We start from the raw sequence: 15,993 nt of genomic DNA on the forward strand, positions 1-15,993 counted from the left end.
ATACATTTTTCAAAAAGTGTCCACTCCAATGGACTGCATGCATTCAAACGAAGAATTAGTGTCCATTTATTTATATGCAGGTATTCTATTGAAATCCTTGCAGTAGCCAGATAATGGCTTTTGAATTGCTGTCCACTATGCATGAAAGGGTTAAAATTATGTACAAACATAGGGCCTCATTTAGTAAGCTGGATATGAATGGATTTATTTGTAAATCATTTGTAGGAGTATTTACACCACAAATTTGGTTCATATCCTACTTGTGCTCCTGAATATATTATAAGTTTATGCATAAGAAATGAACTAATGTAAACCTTGAGTGATAGACTTCTGATCATAAAATGTACATGGATTACTGTAATTTTATATAAGAATTATTCTGTCAAGTTTAAATTGCTTATTGATGTACATTTACAGCATCTAGCAGGTCCCAAAAAAGACATAAAAACCAGCCCACACACACACACACATACACACACACACGCACATACCACACACCACACAAATTTCAGGTCATTAGTATTCAGCATGACCTTTCTCAATGTACGTTGTTCCCACCTCGCGATCTCACTACGTCTGCAAGGCGGACAGGCGATATGCTTAATTACTTAATTTACTCTGAAGATGGCTTGTTGATTCATATGCTGATTGTTAATGTCCTGTTTCAGCTTGGCACATTCTGAACTTTCGAACATTAGGTGGCAATAACAATTACTCATCCTGCACCGCAATTAAAAAAAGTGCTGGAAGTTCTGGCAGCCGTCTGGCACATTGTGTCATTGTCAACTGTGACGCTTGTTCACCTCACTGACTTACAACACGTCCCTCCCACCTGTAGGAACGGGCCAGGTAGAGACTCAGACCAAATCAGACCAAAGCATGGCAAGTCTACAAAGTTTGTTTTTTATTCTTGCACTGATGAGTAAGCCAAATGAGATGATGATACATACAATACAACTTTATATAAATAAATATATATATATATATACATATATATATATATATATATATATATATATATGTACACACACACACACACACACATATATATATATATACTTTATTTGTTTATGTAACTGTTATTTAATATATCTAGCATTTACTCTTCATTATCCATCCATCCATCCATTTTCTGTACCACTTTTCATACATAGAATCACAGGGAACCCGGATCCTATCCCAGGGGACTTGGGGACCAAGGAGGGGGCCACCCTGGACGGGGTGCCAACCCATCACAGGGCACGTTCTTCATTATGTATTGTCTCATTCTTCTTCATCTGTCACCTGATATTTTACCAATCAACTGTCCAATTTTGGTGAGCCTGTGCCCACTGTGGCCTCAGATTCCTGTTCTTGGCTGACAGGAGTGGAACCTGATGTGACCTTCTGCTGTTGTAGCCTTTCTTCCTCAAGGTTTGATGTGTTGCGCGATCTGAGATGCTCACCATGGTTGGAAAAATGTTTTTTTTTTTACTATAAAAAGTTACTATAGACTTCCTGTCACCTCAAACCATTCTGGCTATTTTCCAATGAGGTGTTTCTGCCCGCAGAATTGCTGATCACTGGATGTTTATTTTTTTTTACACCATTTTACGTAAACTCTACAGACATGACCCCAGATCAGATCCCAGATCAGCAGTTTCTGAAACACTTGAACCAGCCGTCTGGCACCAAAAACCCTGCCACGGTCAAAGTCAGTGAGATCACTTTTTCCTCATTCTGATGTTTGAGGTGAACATTAACTGAAACGCTTGACCTTTAAATGCATGAATGCATGCAATGTACTCCTGCCACATGATTGTCTGTGCATGAATAAGCAGGGAGCAGGAGTTGCTAATAAACTGGCCGGTAAGTGTATGTATGAAAATGTTTCCGAAAAATGTCAAAGGTCTGGACATGCCCACTGTAATCGATACATTTGAATCTGATGTCCAAACCTTTGTGATGTGTTTAGCCCAACATAACATTAAGTAAATATCAATTATGTCATCAGTTATGATGATAATCTAGTAAATATTTATTTTTTCTGAAGCCTATCCAAATGTACCTACTTCAGAGTTTAAATTAAATCTTATCTAAAGCAAAGTAAATCACTTAAAGTACTTTATGTACTTTACTAGAGCAGCTCACCAAAGGAAAGTATGGACAAAATCCATGTTTTCCCTTCTGATTAATGACTGACATGGTACCAATAAATTTGTTAAGTAACGTATTGGGTATTGCTCAGAGCGAATGTTTGCCTGCAACTGGGGCCCATGTGTGTGGAGCTGACTGATGACTGTTCTTCCGTGCACTGACAGATGGAGTCCCTCACACTCAAACAATAACCAAACTTACTTGCAAAGTGTGTGTGTGTGTGTGTGTGTGTGCGCACGCACATGTTTGTGGCTATCTTTTCTACATTATATACATGTTCAAAGTATTAGAGTGCCATGGTTAATCCTTTACACTAATTACTGGAAGATTGCAACTGAGTTGTTTTGGACGTATGCACAGGAGTGCAATAACTACTATTGTTTTATCCTCTCCATGTTGTAATGGAAGTAAAGTGCAGTGATTTTTTTCGGGGGTGCTTTGGGACAAGCGGTTGCACAACTTTGGTGCTTCGTATATACTGCGCACAGGATTTACGTTTTAATGGTTTAACTGACCAAACTTTTTGTTTTATGCACACCTTATTGGCTTGAAAACAATGACAAGCATAAAGGTTATTATGAAGACTGAACTGAAATTATTTAGCCAGTGTTATCCAGTCAGTATTTCAGAGCGCTCTAGCACGCTGCCAAATTCCATCAAGTAATTCAACAGATGTCAGTGTGCTGTAGAGGAGTACCATACAATGTGAGATTACACTGAGCCATGCACTAAGATGAGCCCATGGCCAAGTGAGTCTTTTTCTGTAATTAAGATATTTTCCCAAAAGGTCTTTTGGCAGCGATTTTCAAATGAGGTCATTGCTGAATAACGAAATACTCCTTCATGCGGAACTTAGCAGCCAATGGGAATTCGGGAAATAAAGAATGATTTAATCCAGTCAATCATTTTGATCATGCTATTAGTTAGTCACTAAAAGGATGTGTACTGCTACTTTCTAACAGACTGAAGAGTAAATAAGACTCACTGAATGTCCAAATCTGGATGTAATTGAATAATTTTGTCACATTGGAGGAATTTCACTTTTAACTGTATGATAAATTTAATCCAGGTACTCTGAGGTTGGATTATAGTTATACTGAAATATATTGTGCTCTTGTCTAACTGTGATGCACCTTATTTTGATGAGAATTATATTTCCATTAGTTTGTGATATATAGTAGTTGGACAATACCAAGCCTTTCAAATGTAATCGCTTTCAGCCTAAACCTTTCTTCTGTGTGTGAACTTTTCATATTCTTATTTATTTATTTATTTATTTATTTATTTGAACCATAAATATAGCCATCAGCAATGGAAAAGTACTTGCACCGGTTTCGAGTCAAGTGTGTGTCCTTAAGTATGCTTCCAACAGCTCATTTGGTGGAAATAGATTGCCTGCATGTTGCACTGTGGCTAACCAAGACTCAAGAGTGAATTCTCTTATTAAATAATATTCACATATTGATTTAGATAAGTACTTTATTACTGAATGTTAGACAAGTGCTTTATTACATGAATGAGCTGGCTGGCATTCAGAATATCTTATGTGTATCTTCTCCATTCTTACCATTATAATAATCTAAAACATGTTAGAAAGTTTAAAACATCAGAGTATGTGAGTTCCATTTTTAAACAAGATTTTGGGCTTCAAATGAATGCACTGTATTAGCATAGCTAATGCAAATGCACCAATGACAGCTTTTCTGAGGATAAGTCTCCAATGGAATGTATTGCTAGCTGTTTGTTTTCATGCTAATCATAATTTGTTTATACTACAGCCTGCTATATTCTGGAATTTGATTGGACAGATGGTGTTGTTTCATTTTCTAAAACAATATGGCCGAACAGTTCTATAGTTACAACTTACACAGGACACTATGGCGGACGCTCCACATAAAAGATAAAAAAAAAAAAGTGTAATTGTTTATATGGTGAAGTTTTCTGTGAGATGTTTATTTAGCATTTTTGGAAGGAGTCTCCAGTGTCAGTGCTTTATGACAGTCAGAGGTAAAGCTAGTCATTTAGGTTTTCTGATGCAGTTTTTAAGATGGAGGGCTTTCCAGTTTCACGGTAATGTGACAAGCTTATTAACTTATTAACTGAGAAGAAAAACTGTTTATAGCTGTTATAACATAAGTGATAACAGAAACTAGCTTGCCTTGTGTATGTTCCACAGCAGTGCATGTAACTATAAATGGATAAAAGGTGCAATGTATCATTATTTAATAAATAAAAAATGTTTTTTTTTTTTGGTAAAAAATGGCTGTGGTATAAAAGTTAAAGAACCATTTGTGATGTGTTGTTATGGGAAAATGATAAACTTTGGGGTGGTAACAGTAACTCTAATTATTTTCCTATAATTACAATAAAAAATAAGCAATACTTAAAAAAAAAATATTTATTGTAATTGGTATTGAGCAAGAATCACTGGTCATTGTCAATATGCATATCTTCCTAAGCATGTGAAAACAAATAAAAAAACCAAAAAACTATCTTAGATATGAGAAGTTTGATAAATAAAACCAGACATATGTGAATGTCTATTTTGTAAGCATCACCTCTACACCCATGGTGGACAGGCAGATCTTGCTTGAGCATGTCATGATCCCAAGCCTATCTGGTTGAGAGAACATGCATTTTGCATGTGGTTTGATGGATCTGGGCTTTGTCTAGCTATCACATTCCTCTTTGGAAGGACTTCAAAAGGGAAGTGGCGGGAGAAGTTCCATTGTAAGATGGGTGAACCCGGAAAGCCCTTGGCTGTTGTTTTTTTTTTAGTTATCACATAAGGAGCCTGGGATGCAAGGTCATGGGTTTAGGCCTTTCCCTCACTGCCGCATGGCCATATGTGACAGAGGCCAACATGTCCTCCGCCAACCCAGAGTGAAACGTTATTAAGGTATATAGCCCTAATTTCAGACACATGACATGTTATTGTTGCCTAATTAATAAGGAATACGTATGATATACCACACAATCTGGGAGTGCAGACCTTAAGAGTTTTTCCCACCAATAAGTTCACCACTTCAGATCGAATAAGAAACCAAATGAGAAATATGTTTGCCCTAAACTGAACCTATTATGACCCTTTTAGGAGTTGTAGCACATTCAGCCAGTGTGTATTGATTGCCCATTTGACAACTGAAAGCATGATATGTGAAGTTACTTCAATGTCTTTGTCATTCTTTGTCCTTTTTCCTAGATCTTCCCCCTTGCAAACGATGTCCCCACCTTTTGTAACACAAGGCCACTCCTTGGCCGGCCTTAGGATTAGATCTACTTGGGTGAGGGGCAGTGGGCAAGATGTGTGGGCATCCTGCCTGGCTTTTCCCACACGTCTCTGTCAGATGTAGGTGAACCTTGACCTCTATGAGTCCTCACCACCACGGGATGAGACACCATTCAGTCGGCAGTTTCTTTTCAGTGCCGTGCCTCCATTTAAAAACCGGGCTCACATTGTGACCATCCTCCCTATTGTCTAGCAAGCAGGCGAGGTCAGGAGACTGGCTGCTGCAGGCCAAGATGAGACTTGTGAAGGCTCATTCACATCTGACCTGACCTCCCAATTCCACTGCTGAGTCATAAGGATCAAATGCTGGGAATCCGGTCTGTCTCCTCTCTTTAGTTATTCTTCGAATGAAAAAAGACCAATGGTGCAGTCGAGGCCATACGCACGTATATGCAGCAGTCTTTTTTTACTGGGCTATTTGTGTATAATCGCTTCTAATGTCCAGTTTCCTCAGTATATACCCAGTATAAGACTAGAAATCATCACTGAAAAGAACCAACAAAAGGTATAAGGACTGATTTTCTTTTAGTCACTTGTCTTGTCACAGCTTGTTTTAAATGTAGGTTATGTTTTTTTTTTTGTTGTTTTTTTTTTTTTTTTTACTGAGTGTTATAAAGACCAGAGCAATTACTCACTTTGTAGTACTAAATGTTTAATGTCTAAATAATTTACAACACTCAAGAGAGATGGTATTTTTGACTTGCATAGATTCTCCAAATGCAAATAGACTATCTCAATATATATAATATATATATAATACATAATCCAACACAGAGAGAACAAGTATTTTCCTGGTTTGCCAGACATGCACAGGATGGAAAGGACAGCAACCACTAGACATGCATACTGACAAATAGTGAAGAATAACAAAAGTAAAAATGAGTACACTCTAATATATTACCTTTGACTGGGACAAGTGTCTCATCCACAGTGACCACAAGACAAGGGTTGTGATCTGTGGCAAGTGCTCCACCCATTTGCCAAAGACGTCCCTGATCCATGACACGCCTTGCACGTCCGGACTCATGGTTGTCAAATCTGATAATTTTTGATAAAGTTCTGAACATCTCCAGGGACATGGTAGAATGGGTCATAGAGTTTCAGCGTGCTACATAATGAAAGCAGCTTCACCTATGGATCTATACTAGAAGCCCAATGAAGGCTTCTCCTGCATCCCTTCTATATTTTAACTTCAGTGACAATTCTTTCAGTGGCAGGTGGAATGAAGAGCTGCAAAGTTGATCAAATATCCAACAAATTGCAAATCATGTGGGCACTGGTGACAATGACATTTCATTTGTTATCCTCACTGCCCTTAGATATACTACTTATGGTGTTGTTCTTCTCTGATCATCCTCCTCAGGAATCTCTTCATCTTTATTTGAAGAATTGTGATCAATTTTGCTCCAAATTGTTCTTGTGCTCTGACACTTCCTCATTATCCTCCTGATCTCCTGAATGTTGTCATAAATTCTTCCTCCCCATCTTGCTCACGGTCTTCTACAATGATGCCGAGAACATCAAACCGTTTATACAATTCAGTAAAGCTGTGATTGAAATGAACTGGAGTGCAAGCAGGGTTTTATACTTTTATAGTCATAAAACAAACCAGTTTCTCATGAAATGAGGTGCTTGTAGGTGCTTACATGAGTTTACCCATATTTGTATCAAGTAAAATGTATGGCAAGTGCATGTTGGAACTGTTGAATCTCAAGACTTTAGCAAGACTCCCCTGGAGTGTCAGCACATTTTCATTTCCAAACAATATAAGTATATGCCTACTCACTGGTTTACTGTTTCACTGTTTCAGAAACCCTTGTAATTCATCCAATACATGTGGGTCAAAATTGAACCGGAACAGAACCTATATACGAAAAGTGCGTACCACCTGTACAAACATTTGTTTCACTACCTTTAAATGTCAAAATGAGTTAAATTTGACACAAAACCACCAGATGTTTGAACGCCTTTATACAGATGTTTGAACGCCTTTGAATTACTTGATTTGGAAAGTTTTTGATTGAATGTAATATTTGCAGTTAGATTCTCTGATCTTTGCAATGGACCTAAAGCATACTGGAATGTGACCGGAGCCCTCCTGCCCTCAAAATGTATATGTCTGCCAGCTGATCTAATTTTTTTTTTTTACAATGAAAGCTGCAGGGATGATGACATACTGCAATAAAAATATGACTAGATATTTATCATTTGTGCCAAATAGACATTATACGATTTTGACAATAAAAATATAAAATTCAAATGACAAACTGAACACTTGTGTAGCATTATCTACATTAGCTATCAAGGGTTCAATACATTCAGGATCTTCTTAGAACACATAGACATTTTAGCTCATCATTTCACCACACACTCATTTTTTGGCAGAAATGTAACTGCATAAAAAAATGAATGGAATTAACGGCAAAAATTACGCTAACTGATAAAATGCTATCTATATCCAGTTGTTTACGTAAATCTTGTTTCAGTATAAATTCGTCTAGCTGCACAGCTCTGCTAATTTGTGCAAAAACAACCAAACTTGTAATAAAATACCCTAATAACCCTTAATATAGAGAATAAATTTTGTGATTAGACCTCTTACAGATTTATCTTTGTAGTGATGAAAAAAAAACCCCAACATATTTTGAGGTGTAAATGTACTTCTGAGACCAGGTGACAGCTCTCTCTCACGCACACAGACACTCAAGTTACACTTGAATGTACGAATTCTTTTTTTAGAAAAGCTTTATAAACAGTGAAATGTAATTCATAGTCTGCACTTAATAATTACCATTTGTTCTTTTTCTTCCTCATGAAATCAATCCAAATGGCTGTTTGAAAAGGTGTTATTTGGATCACGTACACATTTGAATGAAATTATATGAAAACATGACTGGTAAACAACATGACTGGATGTATGAATATAAGAATTTGGGTTGTTCATATACAAGCTTAGGTTTATTTTACAGTTGTGGACTGAAGAACACATGCTAGTAAATTAGTAACCATTCAAGCTGTGTGTTTCAAAGAGTTATCTGTTTCTAACAAGCATTGCACATAAACAGTCAGATGATGTTAGTAGTCTTTGGACTTACAGTTAATGCTATAAAGCTTCTGAGAAACTTGACCCAACTTGTGTGGACTTGTTTAGTAAGGAATTGTTTAATACAGACGGCTGATTCTTCTCCTGCTCTAATTCTCTGCTCTATCAACATTCATGTACTGGAACCTCAGTGCCTCTGTTTTCAATTTACTGAAACCCGTCTACATTCTCTCTCCCTCTCCTTCCTTCCTTCCTGTCTCTTTCTCCCATTTTTTTTTTGTGTCCAAAATGTTGTCAAGTCTAGCACGCGAACAGAACTAACACATTGTCAAGGAGGCACAACATGCTGTTCAAAAGAACCTTGAATTTAAGTCAATGTTCCCAAGCTTGAGGGTAGAAGAACTTAGGAAATCATCTGTAGAGGGTCTTAAGGTATTCTGTGTGTGCTGAGGCCCACGTTTCTGCACCTCTGTCCAATAGATAATCTGTCAGAGCTAGGATAGAAAAAAGTAGGGAGCTTGGGATTGCAAAGAAGGGGGGTTTCCTTTCTTAACAGACCCAGAACCAGGGCCCCACTTTGTGGACTGCTGTACTGTCAGCCTGCACCACTACACAAGCTTTGTCTTTTGAAGAAGCAGACAGCTGATTCAGAGAAGGTGCTTCTGCATTGGGTCCTGACTGTGTCGGAGCAGGCAGGCTGCCAGCTCAACCAATTCAAATAGCCCAGACCAGGTGTTCGCTGTCAGGAAACCCTTGGCAGCTCTTAATAAATCGAGTTACTGTAAATGCATAATATGGCTAGACAAACAAAGTCTCCCTTGTGCACCTCTACAAGCCATTGCGAGGTCACTGCTGTGCTAGAAGCGTGAACTAGTCAATGACCCAACTGTTTATTTGTGGATTGACAAAGATGAGCATCACTGACTTGGTTTTGGCTATGGTCACCATATGCAGACATCTGTATGATAAATATCCGGAAATATATTTACCTTTGCATTATGTAATGCTGCTTCCACGCATGTGGTCGCTGCATAGTGGTTTTTGCCATTTTGTTTCAGGGACTAATACAGAGTGTTCTCGTGTGCTCATCTTTTCCTGGCAGGTTCACACTACCTGACACACTCCTAATTTTTTCGCTCCATTCTTTCAACCATGCTTGTGGTGTGACCTCAGCTGTATTTAAAGAGCCAGCAAAACCTGTTAGCAGTAAGTGGCTTTGCAAGTCATTTGATCTTGTCAAAAGAGAGAGAGAGAGAAAAGATAAATGAAAACCTTAGGGGTTGTAAAAATAAAGAAAGAGAGGTCAAAATCCTCACTGTCCAAATGGGAATATCTTCAGGACATCTTTTATGCACATTTGAAGCCTCTGCCAATATGGAAAGTACATTAACACAGTCCTCAGACCTTAAGTGCAATAGCATTGTTCTGAAGACTTGGAAGGGCCTCTATGAGCATCCCTGTGCCTCCTGAATTAGATTTATGGTGCCCTGGAGGTTGGTTCTGATCTGGCACTGGTCAGCCAGCTTTGAGCCGAGAGTGAGTGGTGAGACAAATCTCTTTGAACCATTTCTGACTCTACCATCAGAGCAATGAGGACAGTAAATCTTCAGCTAGGATAAATCTTCAGCCTAAAGTCTTCATTTACTACCCACTGAGACCCTGGCAATGCTCCAGCACAGCACAGGGGTTTACTGATCTTGGATATGACTGCTTGTTCTCCTTGTAGGGATATTAGGAACCTACCTGAGGATGCAGGAATTTTTAGACCCTCTATTTACTTGATCTTTTTCTTCCTGTCTTTAACTAGCTCATTGCTTCTTATGCTGACATTCACCTTGGCCTGTGGTATTAATGTCACATGCTGCTTATGCTCAATTAACACGTAAAAAGGGCATTAACTTCAATTGACTTGAAACCCTATGAAAGTTCATATGGTTGTTGCTCAAGTCAGACCACTCTCCATCCTGGTGGTATATAGGCTACATTTCCAAGAAGCATTTTTCTTTTCTTTAAGGTATGTGATTTAAAATTCAGTCTACGTGCTAAGCACATGAAAAGAGGCACTTTAGGCATAGAGGAAATGAACAAGACCAGCTCAGTTTCATGGTAAGTGCATCTGGTGTTATTGATTCACATTCTTTTACAGTGCATGCCATTTCACAGGTCACTGATATCGTTGGGAGTGTAGCTTGTCAGCTTTAGTAATTGATTGTCTCTGATATTTGAGCATGGTCTCTTTTGCACCGAAAGTGCTTTTCGGCAGCACACTTGCATGTATACAGTAACAAGTGCAAAGTCTGGTGTATGGATGAACATACAGCCATTTAAGAACAGATGTTCTTAAAACATCTTGCATTTACCTCTTGTTTCGGAAGATTGAAAAAAAAAATCCATACCTATGATGCAATGAGGCAGCAAATGCATATGTCTGATCAAATATTATTAAGTGGTTTTAAGTGAGGTTAAAATTAATGTTCAACTTATTTATTTGGTCACTCTAACTTGACAGGCTATTTTTTCCCCCAAGATCAGCTAGTAAATAAATAATGGTTTGGTTTTAATATTCAGCAGAAATGTATTTTTATTTTCTTTTGGCAATGGATTTAGCCCAGTGTGGTCAGGCAAACTTTCATAATATTCAACAACAGTAACATGAGCCCAGTATTGCTCACTTAACTCTGACTTGTTCTACAACATGAACTCCTGACTGTTTGTCTGGGCAGGTAATCAGGTCTCCGAACCTGTATGAAATTTCACTGTTGCACACTGGAGATTATCCTTCTCAAGAGTGGATTTCAACAAAACATTAATGCCTGCAGTAAAGTATTCAGTGGTTAATATGCTGTAATGGATGCAATTCACAGTTTGTGTGCGTTCAAGATCAGTAGGTCAAGTAGGATTTACTGTAGCTCTCCTGGCCAGTGGCTCTGTGGGATCGTAGTGCGGTCGCTGGCAACTGGCCCACTGGTGCAGTCTTGCTGTGTTCAACTCATGCAATGACCATCTCTTTCCAGGCAGCCTGATGAACTACATCACAGATAAAGCACCGATGAACATGTTTAAATAAGTAATAATAAATAAGAAGTGTTTTAAAACACTTAAAACTTTGGCTTTTTATATTCTGATAATTATCTGTATTTGCAGCATTGTTTTCATCCCATTTACAAATCTTCAGGCAAACTTGATGGATTCTGTGAGGTCTGAAATGTATTTTAATGGCCCTCACTGACCTCGCTGAGGCTTTACTTTGTAAATCATGAATTATAATAGCAGTCTATACAGGTCAAAGGGCAGCTGGACATATTATGTATCTTTTTTTTGTCAATTGGTTAAATTGGGAATACATTAAGATATGCCTCTCACCTTGTTGCATTAGCTGGCTGAATATAACAAGGCATCTACGCTTAGGTGAAGATTTATTCCAGTTGCCTTTTTTAACTGGGAAGTCTTAGCATCTCCTTCCCATACACTTGTCTTTTCCTTGTCTACCGCTGTTATTTTCTTTCTCACGATGGCTCCACATACTGTAGCTGGAACAAGGTGCACAATGGCATTGTGCATACTTTGAAGTTGCAGAAGACTTCCTCAAGGGTTCTTAGGTCAGCCAAACAAAAGGGTTCCTCAAGGATTTCTTAAGGTTCATCAAGGGTTGCTTAAGGATTCTTTGAAACCTTCTCTGAAAGGGATATTGGGTTCTACATTGAACTTATAAGGATTACCCATTAGGGGGACACTGAAGACAATTTTAAGCATTCTAGATTTAATCCTTGCAACAGAATATTATGAAGTGCTTAAACATTCATTTATGTTCATTACCCATTATCCTGATCCAAGTTGCAGTGGATCCGGAACCTATCCTGGGAACACTAGGTGTGAGGCAAAAATACCACCTGGATAATATGCCAGTCCATTGCATATTTATATAGGGAAATGCTATTTTAGATGGGTTGTGCTTTGTCTATAGTATAATGCATACAGTATGTGTTGAAATCTGAAGGAAGATGCAACCAGACAACTGGACAAAAAACGCTGACGTTAAAAAAGACTTAAGTGAAAAAATACCATAGCATCTCCAAAATGTGACATTCACACCAAGGCCCTTGAATCCTTTTTTTTTTTTTTTTACTTGTTTGAATTGTTTTAAGGGTGGCACGGAGTGGGTAGCATTGCCACCTCACAGCTAGCGCTAAGGTTCCTGGTTCGAATCTGAGCTCAGGTTACTGCCAATACATGGTTTTGCATTTTCTCCCTGTGTTCACCTGGGTTTCCTCTGGGTTCTGTTGTTTCCTGACACTGTCAAGAAACATGCAGGTAGGCAGACTGGCTAAGCTAAATTACTCCTAGGTGTGAATGAGTGTGTGATTGTGTGACTGGCACCCAGTGATTAACTGCTGTCCCATCCAGGTGAATTCTCCCACCTTGTACCCAGTGTTCCCAGATTTGGAACCACCGTGACCCTATTCAGGATAAAGTGTTCACTGAAGATTGATGAATGAATTGTGAAGATTGTATGTATATATTTTTTAAGTTTTACTTTCTATACTGCTTTTGTTACTACCTTGATATATATTGCAAAGAGGCTAATGTAGAGTGGGTTCAGAGAAACTTCACAGATGTAAGCTGCTTTCTCTGCTCAGCTAGATCAGGCACTGATCTCAAAGGAAGCTAGACTGGGTGACCTAGTGTACATCCTAGCAGCCATCTGCCACTATTCTGCAGGGTATCACAACTGTGGTGTAACAAGAACTGCTTGCATATTAAAGATAAAATGTATGTTTCCTCTCAGTTCTTACACTTTTAAAATGCCTCAGAATAAACTTTTTCCCAAGAAGAAAAGGAATGTGCCATTGTCATTCAGCTACGTAATATCCTTTTTCTTCTTCCAGTCTAGACATATACAAAATACATTGTTGCACTCTGTACATCCATTCTACAATGTTTACATTAGTGCAGGGAGAGAACATTGGTTTGAAAATGATGTATCCTCCTTAAGTCAGCCTGCCACAGACAGACAGACTGTCAGGAAAAGCAAACAAACTTCCTCAGTGTTGGTCTGTTGGTCTGAGGCGGCTCCTGTTACCAGGATGGATTTGTTAACACTGTTTGGGTCAGCCAGGCCTGCTGAAGTGACTTAATCTGTCATTAAACTCCTGTTACACTATGACTAAGCCACAGCTCAATACACCCTAAAGACTCTCCAGGAAGAAAGATGAGAAGCAATCCTCTGACTTGTTGCAATGGGCTGTCATGGAAGAGGCAGACCAGTGTGGCACTGATACATCGCTACCTTAACTAGAAAACAGAGGGGAACAGAATTTATAAAGCACATGGAGTTGGTATTAATTTTATATCCACACTACCTAGTTGTATTTATGGTTACTTATGATTAATAATCATGTTTAATTTTCATAAATACCTTGAAGCAATGCAAACTAGCAATTAGTATGATAAAATATAAAATAGTAGGCCTAAAGAGTGAGTTGATGAATAGGTCCATAAAAACATACTGATAAAATCAATGCTGTTTCCATCAGTTTATTTTTGGTCATACAGCAATTTCATTTTTAATATAAACAGTCATAATCTTTATGTGTCTCTTAGGATGCGATAAACAATCAGATCCATGGGTTGTACTTCCTTGTCCTTAGCTTTGAACAATCAAGAGGAACATTGTTTTAACCGGTTATCTAATTTACTTAAGGAAATCTGATGGACATGGTTTTTTTTAAGTGGGGAACTGATAAGATTTCATCATGTTTTATCAGCATATTTTTAAATGTGGTTTTACTTCACACCACATTATTCATTCATTCATTCATTCATTCATCTTCAGTGCTTTATCCTGGTCAGGGTCATGGTAGACCCACAACCTATCCCTGGAATCACGTCATATCAAATAATGTTAAACTGCTATCATTAGAAATGGTTTGGAAATGTTATTTCTTGTTGTAAATCATTTAGTGGCCTTTATAATATTTATAATCTGTAAAGTGAGTGAAGACTCCCAGTGGATTATTATTGTTAAATAACTAAATGGTTCTTGCACATTCTTCGAGGCAGTGGACCAAAATATCCTTCCGTCTCTGTTGAAAATGTTCTGTATAACAGATGGTTTTGGTTTATTCTTGGTGTAATGAAGTGTTGACATATAAAAGTAAATGATGTATAAAATACTGTCCTAACACAAGATCTGCATAATCAAATGTTACCTTATTAACCAAATGGGTTAATTCCTTGCATACCAAGGTCTATAGCCTTGGCATTATAGCTGTCAGCATTTACATCTCTATTGCTCCTACTGAGGTTTTCTTAATGGTTTCCTGACAGCTGTTTTTCCCCCTTTATCTTTAGAAGTGAGGATTATCTATAGAACATGGAAAACTAATTGAGGATATGTAATAGAGTCACCGCTTTTCCATTCCCCAGTTAGACATTTTCAGGCTCTGTCATTTCCATTTCAATTCTCCTGGAAAAGATTTTTTCCTAAGGCTGCCAGACATGGCATACTGAGCAAGACCAAACATGTCCCCAAATAAATTGTCATAGAGATAATGCTTTGGTTGATACTATTTTTGACAGACCAGCCTTAAGCTACATGCCATTATTAAAACACAGCCATGACTGAATGAGTGTATCTCATTTCTTCCAGATAAAGAAGTATTTTGAATTGGAGCCACTGGCAAGAGGGAAGAGATGGATCTTTCAGGGAAGCTCAATAAACAACATGGAGGCTGTGAGGGAGAGCTTCAGTCAGTTCATCAGCCTTTTGGAAGAGAAGGAGCTGCAAAGCAGCAGGATATGATTCAGAACACAAGTTCAAAGAAGAAAACCAAAAACAAAAAAAACTAAACAATTTTCCAGACAAGACAAAGAATTTGTTTATCTGGGGGAGTGTTGTTCATCTGAAGGAGATGCAGGGGTGTTTTATTTTTCACATCTCCATCAAAAGATGTTGTTTTTAATCACCGAACAGAAAAGACAGACATTGACCCTTAAACACCAGCCACATGAGTCATCACAAACTTTAGGTCTGGGATCAGATGTTTTTTTTTTTCTTCAAAAAGAATAATCTGGAATATTTAAGAGATTTTTGGTCAATAGCCAAGTAATTTTTTAATCTAATCAGTAGGCAATTAAGCATGTGTAGTCTAAACCACCATGCAAAGCAAAGCTTTAAGGTACCACAAGGTACTACTGTGAAGACTCTGTAACCTTTCATTATTGTTTAAAAGTAAAGAATTTTATGAATTTCCTAATGTTTTAATGTTGCTTCATTTTTGTCACCTTTTTTATGCATATTGGAGAGTACATTAAGTCAATCACTGTTGAATTCATCATTAGTATGCATGTATTATATATATAATATACATGCATATACAGGCGCCTTTGGTTATACTGTTAATTTTGTTGTTTCCAAAGATGACACACCCCTTTACTAGGGAATGCCTGGGCTGTTTCAGGTTTGGTCTGGAATACAAACTCTATCAATCAGTGGTTACAACAGCTGCATTTGACAAGTCCCTGT

At 38.0% G+C, this 15,993-nt stretch overlaps 1 protein-coding gene across 3 annotated transcripts in view; it reads left to right on the forward strand.

The window, feature by feature from the left end:
• arl15a (ADP-ribosylation factor-like 15a) overlaps positions 1 to 15,722 on the forward strand; it is an 83,415-nt gene extending 67,693 nt beyond the window's left edge. For all 3 annotated transcript variants that reach the window (XM_053653724.1, XM_053653727.1, XM_053653725.1), the window contains one exon: positions 15,118 to 15,722. In XM_053653724.1, coding sequence (XP_053509699.1) covers positions 15,118 to 15,270 — 153 coding nt within the window. In that variant the 3' untranslated portion in view covers positions 15,271 to 15,722. The remainder of the gene's footprint in view (positions 1 to 15,117) is intronic.
• The last annotated feature ends 271 nt before the right edge of the window (positions 15,723 to 15,993 follow it).

Source organism: Ictalurus furcatus, chromosome 22 (assembly GCF_023375685.1).
Source record: "Ictalurus furcatus strain D&B chromosome 22, Billie_1.0, whole genome shotgun sequence".
NCBI lineage: Eukaryota > Metazoa > Chordata > Actinopteri > Siluriformes > Ictaluridae > Ictalurus > Ictalurus furcatus.